At 37.3% G+C, this 18,915-nt stretch overlaps 2 protein-coding genes across 2 annotated transcripts in view; one reads left to right on the forward strand and one right to left on the reverse strand.

Annotated features, from left to right (window-relative positions):
* Window positions 1-18,915, forward strand: part of LOC139044339 (collagen alpha-2(I) chain-like) — a 52,499-nt gene that overhangs the window by 27,296 nt on the left and 6,288 nt on the right. The window lies entirely within an intron of this gene.
* The window catches only part of LOC139044361 (centromere-associated protein E-like), a 79,871-nt gene that overhangs the window by 17,378 nt on the left and 43,578 nt on the right, over window positions 1-18,915 (reverse strand). The window contains exons 24-35 of the mRNA XM_070503811.1: window positions 16,643-16,843; window positions 14,884-15,042; window positions 13,045-13,335; window positions 12,768-12,926; window positions 12,302-12,583; window positions 11,482-11,640; window positions 10,413-10,703; window positions 9,633-9,791; window positions 7,864-7,971; window positions 4,509-4,727; window positions 2,392-2,589; window positions 1,285-1,488 (exon numbers count right to left, since the gene is read on the reverse strand). Coding sequence (XP_070359912.1) covers window positions 1,285-1,488; window positions 2,392-2,589; window positions 4,509-4,727; window positions 7,864-7,971; window positions 9,633-9,791; window positions 10,413-10,703; window positions 11,482-11,640; window positions 12,302-12,583; window positions 12,768-12,926; window positions 13,045-13,335; window positions 14,884-15,042; window positions 16,643-16,843 — 2,430 coding nt within the window. The remainder of the gene's footprint in view (window positions 1-1,284; window positions 1,489-2,391; window positions 2,590-4,508; window positions 4,728-7,863; window positions 7,972-9,632; window positions 9,792-10,412; window positions 10,704-11,481; window positions 11,641-12,301; window positions 12,584-12,767; window positions 12,927-13,044; window positions 13,336-14,883; window positions 15,043-16,642; window positions 16,844-18,915) is intronic.

Below are 18,915 nucleotides of genomic sequence, written 5' to 3' on the forward strand. Positions count from 1 at the left end.
TCCTATTCTTATGGGATGTACTTTTTGCTCTCATCATGAATGCCTTCTTGGCCTTACCTGTATCTTTCTTTGTGGCTTTATGGTAGTTCTGTGAGATGCAGATCCTAAATTAGTTGTGTTCTTGCTGGCACCCTGGACTCTCCTTGGTTCTGGACTACTGACCCCACACCACACCAAGTTATCAATTGCTATGCTCAGATGGTGGAAGAAGCCACATATCCATGCTGATCCACAGAGCAGAAATCTCTACTTTCTAACCACAAGTGAGCCCTCAATATTATGAGAAAAACACTGAATTATATGGAAATTATCTTATCCCAAACACTGGTTTTATGCTTTTCTTCATTGATTGTGGACCATTTTTTTTTATTTTAAAAGCTCATTTACTGTTTTGCTAGCTTGGGGTATTCGACAAATGGGATTCACTATCCACAGGAAAACCTTTTTTAAAAATGTTATCTACATTTCAATGTGATTTAAGTATAGTTTCCAGATGAAATTAAAGTGTCAGGAAAGAACTACCCAAACAAATGAAATATAAAACCAATCTTAGGAGCTATAATATTAATCTAGCTCCCTTTGCTCCAACTGCCTATATAACAAGCAACTTTCTGATTAATGACAATTTTACCAGGTGTATGAGGTAGAGATTACTTCAGAAAGCCGAATGAATCTTCTCATCAGTGGAAAGTAAAACAAATTAATAAAACTGATCTCAAGCAATCTTGGTTCATATGAATCTGTCCACAAGGGCTGGTCACCTTGGGAACAATGATACAAACCACATGTTTGAACCTCACAGTTGAAGGATCAGCACGTATGATAGCAACAGCACCGAGGTGAGAAGCACAAGGCCTCACTAATTAGTGGACTAGAGCTGTCTTTGGCTTGACCACAGGTGCTGCCCACAGCCCTGAAACAGGCTAGCATCTCACCTTGTTTGAGGATACTTGGGGGAAAAAGCTCAGGTCCTACGGAAGCGAGAAAGGACAGAGGAAAATGGCAAGATTTGAGGTTTCACCAGTGGAAATGGATTGTTATACTGCAACATTTTATTATCTTCTTTACAAGTTGATATATTTAATTACCTTAAGGAAGCAAAATGTGTTAGAGGAAGAACACATTTACAGTCACTCTTTTTCAAATAAAAAAATAAAGAAGCATATACAAATAAATGAAAGAAAATATACTTAAAATTAAGTTGCTCTAAGTCTTTTTAAGAATGAGGCAGAAAAATTAAAGCAAACAAAAAAAAAGAATGAGCACAAAAAAAGTACTACTTACAATTATCTTTTTATTATAAAAGATATTCACTTCACAAATCCTATCATTTTCTTTCTGGATGCCATTTTTAAGCTTTTCTATATCAAAATGAGTATTCAACCACTCTTCCAAAAACTGGGTCATTTCTTTCCTATTACTCAGTACTTGTTGAAATTCCATCTTTACGCTGTGGAAGTCACATTCCGAAAAATCTTTGAGAATTTCCTGTGTGAAAAATAAGCATTGAATCTCCTGAATCTTAGGAAAGTTTTTATCTAAATATCAGACAAATATCATAAAAAGGGGAAAATAACCTTACTGAACTTTCACTTCTAATATTTTGAAGTAAACATAATTCTAATTTATCCTCATTATATTAGAAATATAATTCTAATTTAAATAATAAAATTTTGGCAGTATAGGCTATGTAACAGAGGCACATCTACAAATTCTGCCTTTTGGCATTTTTAAAACCTGTTCGAAACTATGAATCTGTGACAGTGTCTGAAGTGCTTCTGGATGCAGCTTTTCTGTGCATACAGCAGGCCTTGCATGCATACTGGGAACTGCAGGGGCCTCACACTGCTGGGTGAGAGCAGGACACTCCATGTGGGGTTGCTACAATACAAATGTCTGTGACTCCCAGTCACAGATCTAGGAAGTTTTAGAAGGCATTTGGAAACTTATTCTGGGCTTCCAAGAAATCCTACTTGCTGATATTAAGTCTACTTTTCTATATCTGTGTAGTTCTGAAAGGAGGCTAGTCTATGACTTGGCACTCTTTACATCTGGCCAGCTGTCATCCTGCAACCTATTTTTTTTCTCCCCAAAGCCCCAGTAGTACATAGTTGTATATCCTAGTTCTAGGTCCTTCTGGTTCTTCTCTGTGGGACACTGCCACAGCATGGCCTGACGAGCAGTGCCAGGTCCACGCCTAGGATCTGAATCAGTGAACCCCAGGCTGCCAAAGCAGAGCACAGGAACCCACTTGCTACGCCACCAGGCTGGCCCCTCTGCAAGCTGTTTTTAATTTCATAAATGAAAATGACTCTAAGCACATGAAGAGGTACCTTTCTATTTGATAAAAAGACTTAAAATCTAATTAAATCCATTTTAAATAAATCATACCTCAATATGTAGATCCATTTTCTGGCTCAACTGGAGGTCCCCTAATTCTCTGGATGGTACATCATCATCTTGTTGAAGATGCTGCATTTTACTTAGCAGTTCATTTTGCTTTTCCACTTCATCAATAAAAACCATTTCAAGTTTACTGATGGATTCATGTTGTTCTTCCTTTATCTTTGTAACATGGCTTAACACATACTTGCAGGAAAACATGAAACAAATTGGGAAATGAAACTTTTATCACGTTTTGAGGAAGTTCTAAACTCTCAAGACTAAGAGGTGGGGCGGCTTGTCTTGTTTGTCTCTATCCTCTGAGGAGTGAGGAAGAAGGGAAGAACCTCTCTCTATTCCCAAGTTTCTACTCTCAGCGTCTTCGGAGAGTGACTTCCAGACCTCTAGTTTCTTATTTCTGACTTCCTTCTGGAGCTACCTCAGGGATGTCCTACAGTTACCTCAGATTCAATATGTTTACAATGTAACATGATGCCTTTCCCTATAAACCCACCTTTTTCTATTGCCTCCTTTTGGTTAATTATATCACGCAGTTTTCCCAGTGAGATTCATTTCAACATCCTCTCCTGCCTATGTCAGCTGGGTGGCCAACGTGAGTGTGCCCTGCCTCAGGACTTACCTGTCAAGTGTGGCTTAAAGGGGACAAGAATTCGAATGCCCTGGTTCTATGGACCTCATGAATAAGTTCTGGATATCTGATTGTTAGGCTTTTGAAGACTATTAGAGCCTGAGGGGCAATCTACCTAGGTAGGGAAGATACCGCTTCCTACGTCCTCAACTTCCACCATTCCTTAACAATTTACAATCTGGCCTCTTTCCTAACCACTCAACTAAAACTGCTCTGACAAAGGTCACCAGTAAGCTCTATTGTCAACAATTGAGGGGATCTCTTCATTCATGTTCTGGCTGTCTGAAGCATCTGCCACTCTTGACCACTTCATCTTTGACACACTCTCCTCCACTGACTTGACCAATGGCACTTTTGCTCAGTTCTCTCTTATCTCTCTGACTTTTCCAACCTCAAACTCATGTGTTGCTCTCTTTTCTGCTACTGCCTCTTGAGAACTGATCTTTTCCAGAGTTCTCTTTTATCTTCACTCTATTATGCTTCTGGGTGGCCTCATTCACACCTGTTGTACTATCTATCACCAAATGCTGATGGATCCCACATCTTTATCTGTGGTCCTGATTTTTCTCCTGACAAACCTCAGATTCACAACTAAAAGCCTACTTGGTTTCTCTTCCTGGATGTTCCATTATAGGTATTTCTATCTCAAAACATCTCAAATTAAACACCAGATCTCTCCTCCTGCCTCACCTGCCTTCTCCCTTTCGTTTTTTCTTTCTATCAGTTAATGGCACCACTATCCACAAACCCGGCTAAGCCCAAATCCTGGGGCTCAGTCTGAACTTCCCTCCCCTCCCTCCACTGTCAAGCACATGGACCTACTATTGTAAACTGCCAAATATTTCTTTAACTTCTTTCATCCTTTCCATCCCTATGAATCCTTCCCCCATAGTACTGTCACCCATCACATCTCATCAGGACAATTGTAACTGCCTCTTGTCTCTTCTTTCTGCCACCAGGCTTATCATCCCCTGCAGACTCATTTCTTCTTTGTCTGTAGTGAAGTCTCTACAATGGCAACCCGATCACATTACTGCCACCACTTAAAATAACTGTCCAGTGACCCCTCCTCATCTCTAAAATGAACTCTAAGCTTTACTGCTTGAGCCCAGCTTCCAGTCCAGTCTTGTCTTCAACTTGTTCTCCAGGACATTGTCCACTACTGCACTTCTCACCTGTTCAAATGTCTGCCTCACCCACTGGACTAGGAGAGATTTAGCGGTTGCTCATCTCTGTCTCCCCAGCACCCTGACACATTGTTAAGGCCAAAGGCAGAGCTCAGGTTTTGTTGAATGAGCAGGTCCTAGATGCACTGAGGATCCTGCACATGCTATTCTCAGACCCATGCCATCTTTAATTCAGTAGCAAATGTACTAATTAGCAAATACACCAACTCCCAAAGCAGGACTTAAATATACTGGTTTGTAACTGAAATTAATGGCAATATTTACAAAGATATTACTAAAACAGGTGGTACCTTGAGTTTCTTCATGACTCTGTGGAACTCCATGGAACATCTCTGGTTGACAGTGAGAAGTTTCTGAATCTGTCTGGTTTGTGGATGTGGAAGTGAGAGGTTTGCTTTTACTCTAATTGAAAGCTCTCTTTGGGTTTCAATTTCCCTCTCCAAGTCAAGGCAGAGTCCATTTAAGCACTCATAATGACTATCCATCTCTGTGTATCTCTTCAGAAGCTCCTAAAGGCAGTGAGAATTCATTCAATTTAATAATTCATTCTACTTTAACAATAAGTAGTCCTAGCTCTGGAATTGTAACAAAATTTATGCTTTAACACTTTCTATAGGGCAGAAATAAATTGAGACTTTTGTGTATAAAAAACAAAGAGAAAATGTTATTGTCGATTTTGGATTATAGAAATAATTATAATCATTGTGGAAATTTAAGAAGTTTAAACTGTAGGGGAGGAAGATATTTCCTCTACACGCTCTAGGTCCTTCTGGCTGGACAGCGAATTAAATTCACATGAGACAGAATAACAGGAGAAAATTAAACAAAGCTTTATAACATGTATACATGGGGGAGACCCAGGAAAACTGAGCAACTCACCAAAATGGCGGAAGCTCTCACCTTAAATATCATCTTCAGCTAAAGACAAAGGAGGATGTTGTGGGTAGGGGGAGTCAGTATGGGAGGTTACCAGACAAGTACAGTAAACAAGAGTAAGGTTATTATGCAGATTTAAGTCCTTGCCTTCCTCATTGATAAGAGTTTCTAGAGGTAAGGTCATCCCCCTTCTTCCTGGTACAGAGAGGGAGACATCTTTACAGATGGAGATTTCCCTTACAAATGGAAATGTCTCTTACAAAGGGTAACTTCTACTTTTCAGAGTTTCTCTCATGTCTGCAGTTTTTGAAAGTAACCAGCCCAAAATAATCTTCATGCCAAAGAGATATATCTTGGGGTGGCCAATTCTAATCCTCTATAAAACAGCTATAACAAAGAAAACCAGAAACAACCATTGTTATCATTTTGATACATTTTCTTTTAGTCTTCTAAACATCCATGATTTGAATGAACATTTACAAAGTTGGAAGAGAAATTTGCATGAATTCAATCTAGTATGTATTGTAGCTCAAGGCTGAATGCTAGCTTCTGTTGACAATAGGTGGTGTGAGTGAGCAGATAAAACTGATGAGGATCAAGGATGCCTCAGGGAGAAAAGCCCAAGGCTTCCTGGCCTACATACCAATCTATATCATCCTCACAGAAGCATGGGACATCCTGACCTCATTCAATCAGATTCTTACCCAAAGTTATAAGACCACCTGATAACCAGACTCCACCTGCACTGATACTTTTTTACCTAATTTTTCCTTTGTCTTGTAAAGAAGCAACTCACATACTTATGCCTTATAAATTTAGCCCTACCCTCAACCCATGTTTGCAGCTCTTCACTGCCCATAGGTCCTGTCCCCATGCTACTCCATGCTACTTCCTGAATAAAAGAGCACTACTGCCAGACCTTGAGAGTCCAAGAAATGTTTCTTTCGACTCCTCAGCTCACTGAGCCAGCATCAAAACGAGTGACAACAAATCACATGACCTACGTTCTATTATCTGCCTAGAATCTGAGATTTCTCACCTTTTATCAGAGTTAGAGTTCAGGTTCTAGCCCTGTCACTTCCTGACTGGGGAAATCCTTGAGCCATTCTCCCAACTACAAAATGAAGACTACAATAATTTCCACAAAGTTTTCTAGGGAATTAAGTAAAATGTTAGATAATATCTATATATAACCTATAAAATACATATAGACACTATAAATTAAAGGAAATAAAATTATATTTGTAGAAATGCTTCTATACCCAAGTTTTAAACTTAGACTTGGTTTCAAATCCTAATTTTACCAATTTACCAGCTGTGTGACCTTGGGCAATGACTAAACTTCCTCCTGGGCCTCAATTTCTTTGTTTATAAATGGAACAATAAACTCTGTCTCATGAGGTAAAGCACCCAGTCTAGTGCCTTATGTATGGCAGACACCCATTAGGCCTAGGCCCAGCAGCTCAACTTTCTAGAGACCAGACAGGTGACAAGCTGGTCAGGGCACAGGTGGAAGAACACTTTACATTCAATCGGGTATTAACATATTTAGTTCAGGGTGCTAAACAATAGAGTAAGGGGCTTCTGACAATAATGAGCTCTCCTTTTAATAATTTAAGGAAAACCTAGATAGATGTTCATTAATCTGGGATGTTGGAGAGGGGATTCTTGCCTTTGGTCTTAGGAGGAATCACCTTATGGTTGGAGCAGCACTGTCTAGTCATTCATTTGTACTTTTAATAACTACATATTGAAGGCTGACTTCTGTCAGGACTGTGCTAAGTGATGCAGCCATAAACACACAGAAGTCTTTAGGGATCTTGTGTTCTAATAGGGGTGACAGTAAATCCTGTTGGCTTTACCCTCACTACATGTTCAGAATCCACACACTTCTCACTGCTTCCACTACTACCTCTCTGGGCCAAGCCATCACCATCTTCGCATGATTACTGAAATTAGTCTTTCAAATAGTCTTCCTGCTATCACTTAATTTTCAACACAACAATCAGAGCTATCCCTTTAAAATGTAAGTCAGACCATGTCTCTCTCGTGGTCAAAACTCTCCAGTGGATCCACATCTCGTTCAGAGTAAAACCCAAAGTCTTTTAAAAGCCCCACAGCCTGCTTCCTCCTGTTAACTCTGACCTCGTTTCTCATTAGCTTTCCCCCTTGTTGATGTTGCTGGAGCCCACTAGGCAGCTTCTGCTTCAGGAGCTCTGTCCTTGCTGTTCTCCCTGCCTGTTCTGCTCTCCACCAGATACCTGTATGTCTCAACCATTGACTCCTTTCAGGTATCTGCTGAAATACCACCTTTCCAGTGAAGCCTCAAAGTCATAAACCCTACTGTTTTTTTTCAAAGATTGGCACCTGAGCTAACATCTGTTGCCAATCTTTTTTCTTCTTCTCCCCAAAGCCTCCCCAGTACATAATTGTATATTCTAGTTGTGAGTGCCTCTGGTTGTGCTATGTGGGATGCTGTCTCAGCGTGGCCTGACAAGCGGTGCCATGTCTGTGCCCAGGATCTGAACTGGGGAAACCCTGGGCTGCCGAAGCGGGAGCACAAACTTAACCACTTGGCCCCAGGGCCGGCCCCAAACCCCACTGTTTTGTTTGTGTATGTATGCATGTATGCACACACATATCTGTACTAGATTATGAAGTTTAGAAGAATACTGAGCATTATCTATTCATTCCATAGAGGTGCCTGTGACTCCACAGGCCTTTGGAAGGGCCCCAATATTTATTTGTAATTTGAACAGGGGCACTTACTTTTATCCTAAAGCACTTTTCTCTCAGGCTTTCTGTAAGGTGCTGTTTTCCATCACATAGCAACATTTTTTCATATTTTAATACCTCTTTGATGTTCTGTTGGTCCTGCTTGGATGGAAAGAAATAAACAAGGCTTCAGCTATAACTCCATTCATATATAATGTCTAATCATTTACTTTTTCAATTACACATTGTACATTATTTCAATAATGGAATGAAATATTATACTTGTAACACAAAAAAATGTAAAAAATGGTCAGAAAATGAATAATAGTATCATGAAGTCTTTTAGTGAGTAACCTCAACTCATTGGGGAAAAAAGTGGGAGAACCACATATTTTTTGGAGACAGAATCTGTTCCTGTAACCTTCATAGCTGCAAATTAGGTTTTAGATTTATCTCTGGTTCCTACTCTTCCAGATCTCTGCATTAGAATAATTATTGCCAACTAAACATGCTAGCACGACTGTCTGTACTGTCCATGGTGCTCCAAGCTCCATTCATATATTCTTCCCAGCACCTTGGACCAGAAAATTCATACCCTGCCTACATTTTGTATTTCTGACTACAAGTACAAAACAAAACATTTTCTCCCATTTGTTTATCTTATTTACTGCAGTACCCAGAAGACTAATTGTTCAATGATTATTGGTTGAATGAATTAAATCTCTTTATAAATTTAGTTAGGGTCCACATAAATATGATTCCCAAGTGTCTGATGTTTCTATTGAGATTGCAAATGATACTGTTTTCCACTTTATTCTTTCTTCACTATTGAAATATGAGAATGAAAAAGATTTTTATAGATTTCATAAACTTTCTTATTGATCTGAAGTTTACATTACTTTTTAGAGGATTCAGTTCAATTTCTTTTTTTGTATTCATCTTGCCTTCTTCCCTTCTAATGTCACTAACAAGAGCCCACGTCTAACCCTATCAGGTAGAGATAGAGAGATGGGCTATTTAATCTTTTGTAAATCGAATCCTTCAACTATTTCTCCATTGAGAATAATGCTATTTCTTGGTTTAAAAACTCTTTTAAAATTTCATTAAAGAAAATAGTCTGCTTATTGAACAAATTTTTTCTTAAAAATAAAGAATTAAAATGGTATTTTCTGAAATAGATTTTAGCTTCTTTTAAAACTGTACTTGCCTGTTTGTGTGAAAAGTTATAGTAATAGTTTTCCCATTATCCTCCGTTTGTAGAAATTTCCCGGAAAAAAAAAGTAAAAACATTGCTACCCTTTTCAAAAAAGCTTGTTTCTTATAAATAGTTACTAGATAGGGGTAGATTCTGAACTCGCTCTAGCTATCATTTCTCTTAAGGTTTCTCTGAATTGGTCTCTTTCCATTTTTGAGAGACTTTTATGCTCCTTAGCTCATCTCTCTCCTTAGCTACAATTCTTATTTCTTCAAGGCTTTCATAAAGTTTCTTAGTCAAGTGTAAGTTATCCATTTCCACATTTTGCATAGATAAATTTTGGGCCTCAAACTGCTTCTTCAATCCTTCCGTTTCATTCATTTTTTAATGAGTTTTACTGACATCTTCTTTCACTTTAAGAAGTTGAAGCTCTTTTTTCTGAAGTTCTCGGATCTTGAGATAATTATAAAACAAGTTAGAATGCAAACAGAACTCCTTCAAGGACGGAAAATAGTCTATTTGTTACATACAAGCACATATCTATGTCTATATATCTATTTCTATCTCCTTGCTGAGTCTACAAATAATTTTGGACACAACTACTCCCAAAAGAATAAAACAACAATACCTTTTCCTGTAATTCATCTTTTGCCTTATTTAAATCCTTTTGAATATTTGAAATCTGGGTTGTCTTTTCTGAAACTCTCTCTCTGAATTTATCAATAGTTTCCTGGTGTTCTTTCAAATGCATACGAGCAATTTTCAGTTCTTGTTGTGTTTCCAGATCCTTTATTATTAGAAGAAATTGAGAAATATGATAATATAAAGGCACATTATCTTTTCTTAATGATGAACTAGTTAAAGTAAAAAAATGCATTCTCACAGTTAAAAACCACCAACACACCACCCCCAAATCAGAACAGTATGGAAGGATAGAGAGTACAGACCCTGTCCCTCACCTCGCCCATCCTAGTCCTGCTCCTTGTTGAACTGGCTGCTTGCTCTTCTCCTTTCAGACCCCTTGGACACCCTTCTAGATCAACGTCACAGAAAAAGTGTCCCATTCTTATGCTTAGTGTTCCCTTATACAGACAAACCCCACTTAGCCAGTGCCTTATGGCGGACACTTGGATTGCTTTTAGCTTTTGTTTACCACAAACAATGCTGCAGTGAATGCTGTTGTATTTCTGCCCAAATGTGTGAATATATTGGTTGGATAAATTCCTAGGAATGGAATTGCTGTAACAAACGTATATGCTGATAAATTTTTAATAAGATATTGTCAAACTGTCTCCCTAAAAGGCTATAACATTTACTTTTTCACCAACAGTATCATTTATTTAAAAGAGAAGGAAGCTTCTTGTATTAAAAATATGTGTGCTGGACAGGAAGAAAGAGTATAACTCACTCTAGCTATGGTTTCTTGTAGGTTTGCCTTCAGTTGGTCTCTCTCCAGTTTGAGTGCCTCTTCCACTTTTCTTAGATTATCTCTTTCTTTCATTACAGATTTCATTTCTTCAAGATTTTCATGAAGTTTCTGAGCCAAGTTTAAGTTTTCCGTTTCTATTTTATCCAGAGTTAAACTTTGGGCCTTGAATTGTTTCTTCAATCGCTCTATCTCGGACATTTTTTTCTGTGTCTCACTGACATCTTCTTTTAACTTAAAAAGCTGATGTTCATTTGCCTTAAGTTCTTGGATCTTATCAAGATAATCATAAAATAACATGTCAGGATACAGATGGTTTTTAAGACAAGTATAAAGAATAGTTTCTAAATTGATTAAGACAATAGGCTTCTAATGTCACTCATTAATATTCTGCATAATTCCACACAGAATTTATTTTCTTTTGAGATTATATACGTAAGTGTATATATAATATACACACAAGTGTGTACATATGTACATATACACACAAGTGTACATATAGATACATATATATACTTGTGCATATATACACATGTATATAGATGCACTCATGTACATATACACATAAGTGCACTAATCTTAAGTGTATAGTTCAATTATTCTTGACATATGTTTACATCTATGTAATAACAACCCAGATTAAAATATAGAACATTTCTAGCACCCCAAAAAGTTCCTGTGTGCCCCCTTACTACAGCCAACCACTATCATGACCTTGGTCATCTTAGGTGACTTTGCCTGTTTTTGAACTTATAAACCACAAGGTGTAAATCCATTCTCCCAGTGAAAGGCATCTGAGTTGTTTTCAGTTTTTCACTATTATGATTAGAGCTGCTATGAACATTCTTGTACATATCTTTATGTGGAAGTATGCGTTCTTTTCTCTCAGGTACATACCTATAATCGCTGGGCCACAGGCATGTACATGTTCAGTGTCAGTAAACACTGCCAACGTGTCTTCCAATGTGGCTAAACTATTTCATATCCCCAGAGGATTATAGGCACAAATAAGTCAGACAGCCAATCAAATAACCCTCCCCTCCCCCCATACCTTTTCTTGTAATTTAGTGTTTGAATTTTCTAAATCCATCTGCATATTTGATATTTCATCTGTCTTCTCAGAAACAATCCCTCTGAGTTTATCAATAATTTCCTGGTGCTCCTTCAGATGCATGTGAGCAATTCTTAGTTCCTCTTGTTTTTCCAGATTCTTCATCATTAGAGAAATTTTGAGAACAGTGACATATCTTAATGTTAAAATGTTAGTATTTTTTTAATGAAAATAACATATTTTCTTAGTAAAAATAATAAAACTATTACTTCTTACTCTGTATTTTTGTTGTTAGAAAGTGATAAGCTTTTCCTCCCTGTCCCCACCTCCCACAGCCTGCTCCCACTTTCCAGAGGCAAACATGTTATATGTGCACTATTCTACAGCTTGCTTTTCCTCCTAAGAGTCATTCTGGGCTTTCCATATTAGGACGGTCAAATCTATTCCATTTTTTTATTAGGTGTTGCATAGTATTCTGACATATTGCTCTTGTTTACCCAGTTTCCTTCTGATGGACATTCAGATTGTATCCCATTTTTTATTACAAATTGCTACAATGAACAACACTGTGGTGTATATATGTGTATGTATATATATATATTTCTTTATCTTAACAATTGATTAAGTATACATGTAGGATAAAGTCTATGAAGAAAATATTGCTTACAGAATTTACAATTTTCAAGAACAATACCAAGTTACGTGCCTAAAAGTTTCTATCAGTTCACTCACACCAGCAGCACCATCATGTGAAAGCAGGGCTCACTGCTGTCAGCAAAGCCCACGCTTCCTCACGAGGGAGGGAAGGAGTATCGCTTACTGTAGCTTCCGTCTCTCGCAGGCTTTCCCTGAGCTGCTCTCGCTCCGTTCTGAGGGTTTCCTCCACTCTTCTGAGGCCATCTCTTTCCTTAGCAACAAGTTTTATTTCTTCAAGGTTCTCAAGATGTTTCTGAGTCAATCTGAACTTCTCTGTTTCTATAGTTTCCAGAGTTGAATTCTGGGCCTCTAATTGCTTCTTCAATTGCTCTGTTTGATGCATATTTTCCTTGAGATCATTTTTTGCCTTAAGAAGTTGATGTTCTTTCTCCTGAAGTTCTTGGATCTTGAGATAAGCATACAATAAATTATGATATAGATAGATTTGATAAAAAGCTAAATAATAGTTTCTAAATTAATAGGCAAATCTTTACTTGTCTCCAATTTTAGGCTAACTCATATCTTGTTTCTTTACACAAAAGACCTGATTCAAACTCTCAGCTACTCAGATAACAACTTTAAAAAAATACCTGTGCTTTTAAGGCAGTATTTGTGTTTTCTAAATGTATTTGCATATTTAATATTTCATCTGTCTTCTCTGAAACAACTTCTCTGAGTTTATCAATAGTTTCTTGGTGTTCTTTCAGATGCATGTGAGCAATTTTGAGTTCTTCTTTTGTTTCCAGACCCTTTATTAGCATGTGAAGTTTAAAGAATATTTTAACAACATCATCTCAACACTGCCCCCCTTCCCAATTGGCTCAGTTTTAAGGAAACACAACAGATGAAGAAAAGGGTCTAACTGACCTTAACTTCAATTCTTCTTATGTATTCTTTAAGTTTCTCTCTCTCTACTTCAAAGGACTCTTGTAATTTCTGTAGATCATTTCTTTCTTTGGTTATGGATTTTATGTCCTCATAATTTTCACGGAGTTTCTGAGCCAACTCTAGCCTCTCCATTTTCATACGTTCCAACGTTAATTCTCGGTTCCTTAATTCATTCTTTATATTCTCCACGTCATTCATCTTTTCCTGCATCTTACTCATCTCTTCTTGTACACTAAGAAGTTGTTGCTGTTTTTCTTGGAGTTGTTGGCTCTTAAGAAATAAAGTTTTTATTATTACCATTTTGCCATATTATCTTAAAATTCTTATGTAAAATGTACTTTGCCAAACTGAGAGAATCATTATCACAGCCCTGCACACTACCCTAGTGGAAACAGACAAGCAGCACTGAAAGTAAAGCAGCTTCTAGGCATAGTGTCTGTACTGGGCTGAAGAGGGTCCCACCCAAAATTCAAGTCTACCCAGAACCTCAATGTGATCCGATTTGGAAAGAGGGTTTTTGCAGATGTAATTAGTTAAGGATTGAGAAGATACCCTACTGGACTAGGGTTGGGCCCTAAATCCAATGAGAATGTCCTCATAAGAGACGGGAAAGGACGCACAGAGACACAGAGAAGATCCTGTGAAGATGGAGACAGAGATTGAAGTGATGCAGCTACAGAACAAGGACTATCGAGGACAGCGGGAGCCACGGATAGCACAAGGCAAGGAAGGACTCTTCTCTAGAGCCTTCAGAAGAAGCATGGTCCTCCGACACCATGATTTTGGAATTTGAGAATCTAGAAATGTGACAGAATAAATTTCCATTGTTTTTATGCCAGCAAGTTTATGATAATTTGACACAGAAGTCCTAAGAAACTAACATAGTGTCACTTGGTTAATCAAGGAGGCAAAGTAAAAATGCGAAAAATTTAAAAAGAAAAGAGACTGACTAAATATATAGATGTACCTGGCAAATAAACTGTAATTCCTCATCTCTTAAAACCTTTTTGGATAATTTATTTTTAGTTCCAATAAGGTCTTTAGGGGATGGCCCACACAAACACTGAGGCATTAACTTTTACATAAGCCTATTGATATCACCTCTTTGGGAGGAGTATGAAATAGACAGGAGGTTTTAGTAAATTCAATTAGGTTATAGTGAAAGGGATGAGAATTAAGAGAACATATATTAGGAAAAAAACATTCCCCAGAAGCACAATGGAAACACTACGCTATTTATAATGCATGTAGCACTGTTCTTAGGATAAACAGAAAGATATCAGTGGGTCCATTTTAGAATTACTAGAGCAGTACAATTGTTCTAACAGTCTTAGCTCTTACACAATTATATTACAACAGCACCTTACTTCTAAAAAAGAAATAATTCAGGAACTTGCAAACATCTAAGAGATGGTAATAGTGACAAATCTTAGAGTTTAGAGAATGACTAATATAGCTCTATATAAGGGCAGGAGCTTTGTTTTACTGACTAATGTATATCAAGTGCCCAGAACAGTGCCTGGCCCACGGTAATGCTCAATAAATATTTGATGAATGAATGAATACATCATGAGTAGTTTAGATGAACCAAGGCCCCCTCTCATTGAAAGACTCTAGGATAATATAATACACACAAAAGAGGTTAGCTAAGATCCTAGTGTGAGTTCAAACTGTCCAAAATATTAGCATTGAGAGCTGTTCATTTGGGAGGTACATTCTATTTCTGGAATTTAGGTCTATTAGAACCAAAATTTATCACCAAAAAAAAAAAAAGTTTAGTCAGGAAATATGGCCAGGAAGATAACTTTAAAAATTCACCTTTTCCTTTAGCTTTTCTTCAACTTCTGCCAGTTTCTCACAGGTCCTAGAAAGCTCTTTCTCTTTCTTTATGGTACAGTTCTTTTCTTGTGCAACTATCTCTTGTTGCTTTTTAAGTTCACCTCTAAGAATTCTTAATTCTTCCTGGTTTTCAATGGTCTAGAATTTTTAAAAAGTTGAGATTAAATGACACTAGCTTACATTTAGGAAATCAGGTAAAAATCAGCATTTACCTCAGCCTGAAAATGGAGAAATCATGGCAAACTATATTGGAAAAGACTAACTTAAAAAGAAAGTGAGTCTATTTTGATCATGTAAATGCCAAGAATCTGCTTTCTTATGCTGTTTCTTTATTGCTCAACTTACATTCCTACCACGAGAATTAGAACTGGATTTAGTATTCCATCATAAGAGGTTTGCTTGTTTTCTACCCTGAAGCCAAAAGAGACTGTTTCTAAGCTTTCATCGATAGACGATGAGACTGCAGGTTATAGGCTTTTCATATGCTGGGATGGCTTTGATTTTGAGCAAGCTCAAAACAGCAGCCGTCCTTTGCTAGCATGAATTGGACTAATCTTAGTTATTATGCTTAAAGAGTGACATTCTCAAGTATCAAGACCAAAAAACATTACAAGACAGATACCGAGAAGAAAATACAACTTTTGTCTGTACTCTTATTTACATTCAGCTCTTTGACCAAACAGACAATCCTAAGAAACATGGAAAATTACACAAAAGGTCAGGGTCTACTGTGATCCATAGCAAACTTCTGAAAATATTAATTTCAATCTATTACACATTAGATTGCCCCCACATATAGAAACAAAAACTAAAGTAGGTTTGAAAATATTGGCAAACATTAACAACAATTAAACATGAAATTTAAGAAAAATTACAACAGCATAAATAAAATAGAAACACTTAGGAACCAATTAACAAAATATGTCCAAGATCTGTACATTGAAATCTATACAACACATCACTGAGAGAACAGTTTATAGAAAGATACACAATAAGCACATAAAAAGATGCTCAACATCTTTAGTCATTAGGGAAAGGCAAATCAAAACAAGGTTACACCCAATAGAAATGGCTAAAATTAAAAACACCAATAATATGAAGTGTTGGTGGGGATGTGGAGCCATCAGAATTCTCTTAATGTGCTGATGAGAATGTAAAACGGTGCAACTATACTTTGGAAATCAGCCTAGTAAATTCTTACCAAGCTAAACATACATCTCCCTATGACCCAGCTATTTCACTTAGATCCATACTCTAGAGAAATAAAAAATATATGTTCATAAAAACATTTGTATGAGAATGTTTATAGCAGCTTTATTCAAAATACCCAAATAGTAGAGATAACTCAAATTTCCATCAATATAGGAGAAAGGCTAAACAAATTGTGGCCTATTCATACACTGGAAGACTACCAAGCAGTAAAAAGGAGTGTAGAAAGAAGTGAGACAAAAGAGCACATGCAGTGTGATTCTATTTGTGTGAAGTTCTAGAAGAGACAGTGAGCTGAGGTGGAAAACATCAGGACAGTGACTATGTGGGGCAGAGGATGAGATCAGGATTGCCTGGGTGGAGGTGGGAGGGAACTTGCTGGGGTGGAGAGAACACAAGTAGAGACATTTGTCAAAAGTCATCACACTGGACACTCACATCAGATACATTTATTGCATGGAAATTATACCTCAATAAAGTTGTAAAAATCTAAAACATACAAAGACAAAAACACATTGCTGAATCTCACCATTCCAATACTGTCCCTCAGGTCAGTCTTCAGTTGCTCCTTTTCTGCAGTAACCCTCTCTAACATTTGTCGCAGTGCTGTTTTCTCCTGTATTAAAGAAAATATCTTTCTCTGTTGTTCAGTTAGCTCATTATCAACATCTGCAATCAGCACTTGGGTTTTTTTGGCTTCCAAACTCTGCTTTTTATCTATGCCAACCATCTAAAATATTAATACATTAGAGAAGAATTTCTTAGTAACAGTTTTAATAATAAAAATAGCCAAACTTCTATTACTTATTATGTACCAGGCACTATTTTCACACAGTGACACATTTAATCTTCCCCATAACCTTACAAGGTAGGCACTATTACTATCTCCGTTTGACAGGCAAGGAAACTGAATCCCAGAGAGGGTAGGTCACTTGCCCAAGGTCACTCAGAGAAGTTATCAGGCTTTGAATCCAAGTGGTCTGGTTCCAGAGCTCGTGCTCTTGTGCCTGTTCACTGGTAAGAGCTATGTGGACAGCTATAGATAATTCACAACTATCTTCATGTACGATGGGTTAACCTGACTTTATGAAGGAGTAAGCCAGCTTAAACTCTCCCTCTTTATTTCTTTCCTTCAAAAGCTGGAAACCATAACTTATGCCCTACTACTAACAAATCTTTATTTTCAGAGTTTTATTATAGATAAGAGGGCAAAAGAGTTTTGTTAGAAACATATTTCATATTATAGTAGCATAATTCACCTTTTCATATTTTTCATATACTGCTTAAGAAAAGCATGTTATATAAATCCATTTATCCATAAATAAGTCTTAACCAAAGGTAACCTGATACATGGACTCCTTGGTAAAAGGAGACAAAGATTGATGTTACCAGTATGAAATTAGGGTATCACCATATAATCCTATACTAGCCCAGTAAAAACACTCAGCTGAATATTGGTCACAGATGTTTAAAAAGTTTTTGTAATAATCTATATTTAATTAGAAAAAAAAGAACAAGAAAAAAAATCATCCAATGACACCAACTTCACACAACCACTATTAGAATTTGGGAATATTTCCTTCCAGAGTTTCTTCTATTAAAAGAATTTTTTTAACATTGCAATTATGACTACTTTACATATAAGATCCTTTTTAGTTTTTCTTTCCCACTTAGATTAGATGATATGCATTTTCCCATGCTGTTACATAATCTCCAAATTATAATTTTTAGTAGTTGCTCAATTCTCTAGAGTGGATACAGACAAACCATATTTCATTTGGTTAGCCCCTTCTTTTTGGCAATCTGCATGAGCTTCTACAAGGATGAGCAGAGAGCTAACTACAACTACAGCAGAAATTAAGGCAGGAACACAGAGTCTTTGGGATTAGTCAGTCAGCTACTATAATTCAGAATCTTGCATCTTTACTCCTAAATATGGAAATGTACACAAAACAAAGCAGATTGAGACAAAGTGCAAAACTGAACTCAGCCTAGAAAGTATTCCAGCTACCATGGTTATGAGCAAATCTAATAGGTCTAATTATTAAATAAGGAAAAAAATTGTGTCCTTTATATGAGAATAAGCCTACTAATCACAAAGTTTAAAATTTCTGTTGAGACACACTAGAGAAACTCATTTCCAGAGAGAGACACATCAAGCAGGATTGAAAACGGGCACTCCTAGAGGCTTCATGATAGACCTACTAGGCTATCATAGGCTGCCCTCTGGTGCTCTGATAAACAGATTTATCTGGAAATCCCTAGACCCACTGCTTTATCCTCATGGGTGATTCCAGCATGAACACGATTTCACAAGACCAAGCTCACCTCAGCATTGCATCCCAGATTTCAGAAACCCTGATGAACAGAATGGCCCAGGAGAATTTCCAGTTAGACCCTTTTATCAACACAGATGATTCCAGCATGAACTTAATACCACAGACTGGCTGGTCCGGTGAGTGTAACTCTCCTTTTCCCTCACTCCGCCTCTACTGCTCCTTCTCATGGGGCCCTGTGACTGCATTTTGCATTTGTTTAAAAGCGGCTACTGACTGTGCATTTATTTTCAAAAAACTATTGAAAAACCTTTCCCCTTATAAAAGTGGAAGTCATAAATTTTAAATCAAGGTCAAGTGCCTTTGGCCCATAGTTGCCCCAAAATATAGATAAACTGAGAATACAAGATACAGAGCAAGTGAAAATGCTTTCTAGGAAAGAATGACTGAAGCATAGGGAGAGAGGAAGAGAAAGCTCCTTTTCCAAGGCAGGAATATTGTACCCCAGAGTAAATGGGAAAAAAGA

This window comes from Equus asinus, unplaced genomic scaffold, assembly GCF_041296235.1.
Source record: "Equus asinus isolate D_3611 breed Donkey unplaced genomic scaffold, EquAss-T2T_v2 contig_803, whole genome shotgun sequence".
Taxonomy (NCBI): Eukaryota; Metazoa; Chordata; class Mammalia; order Perissodactyla; family Equidae; genus Equus; species Equus asinus.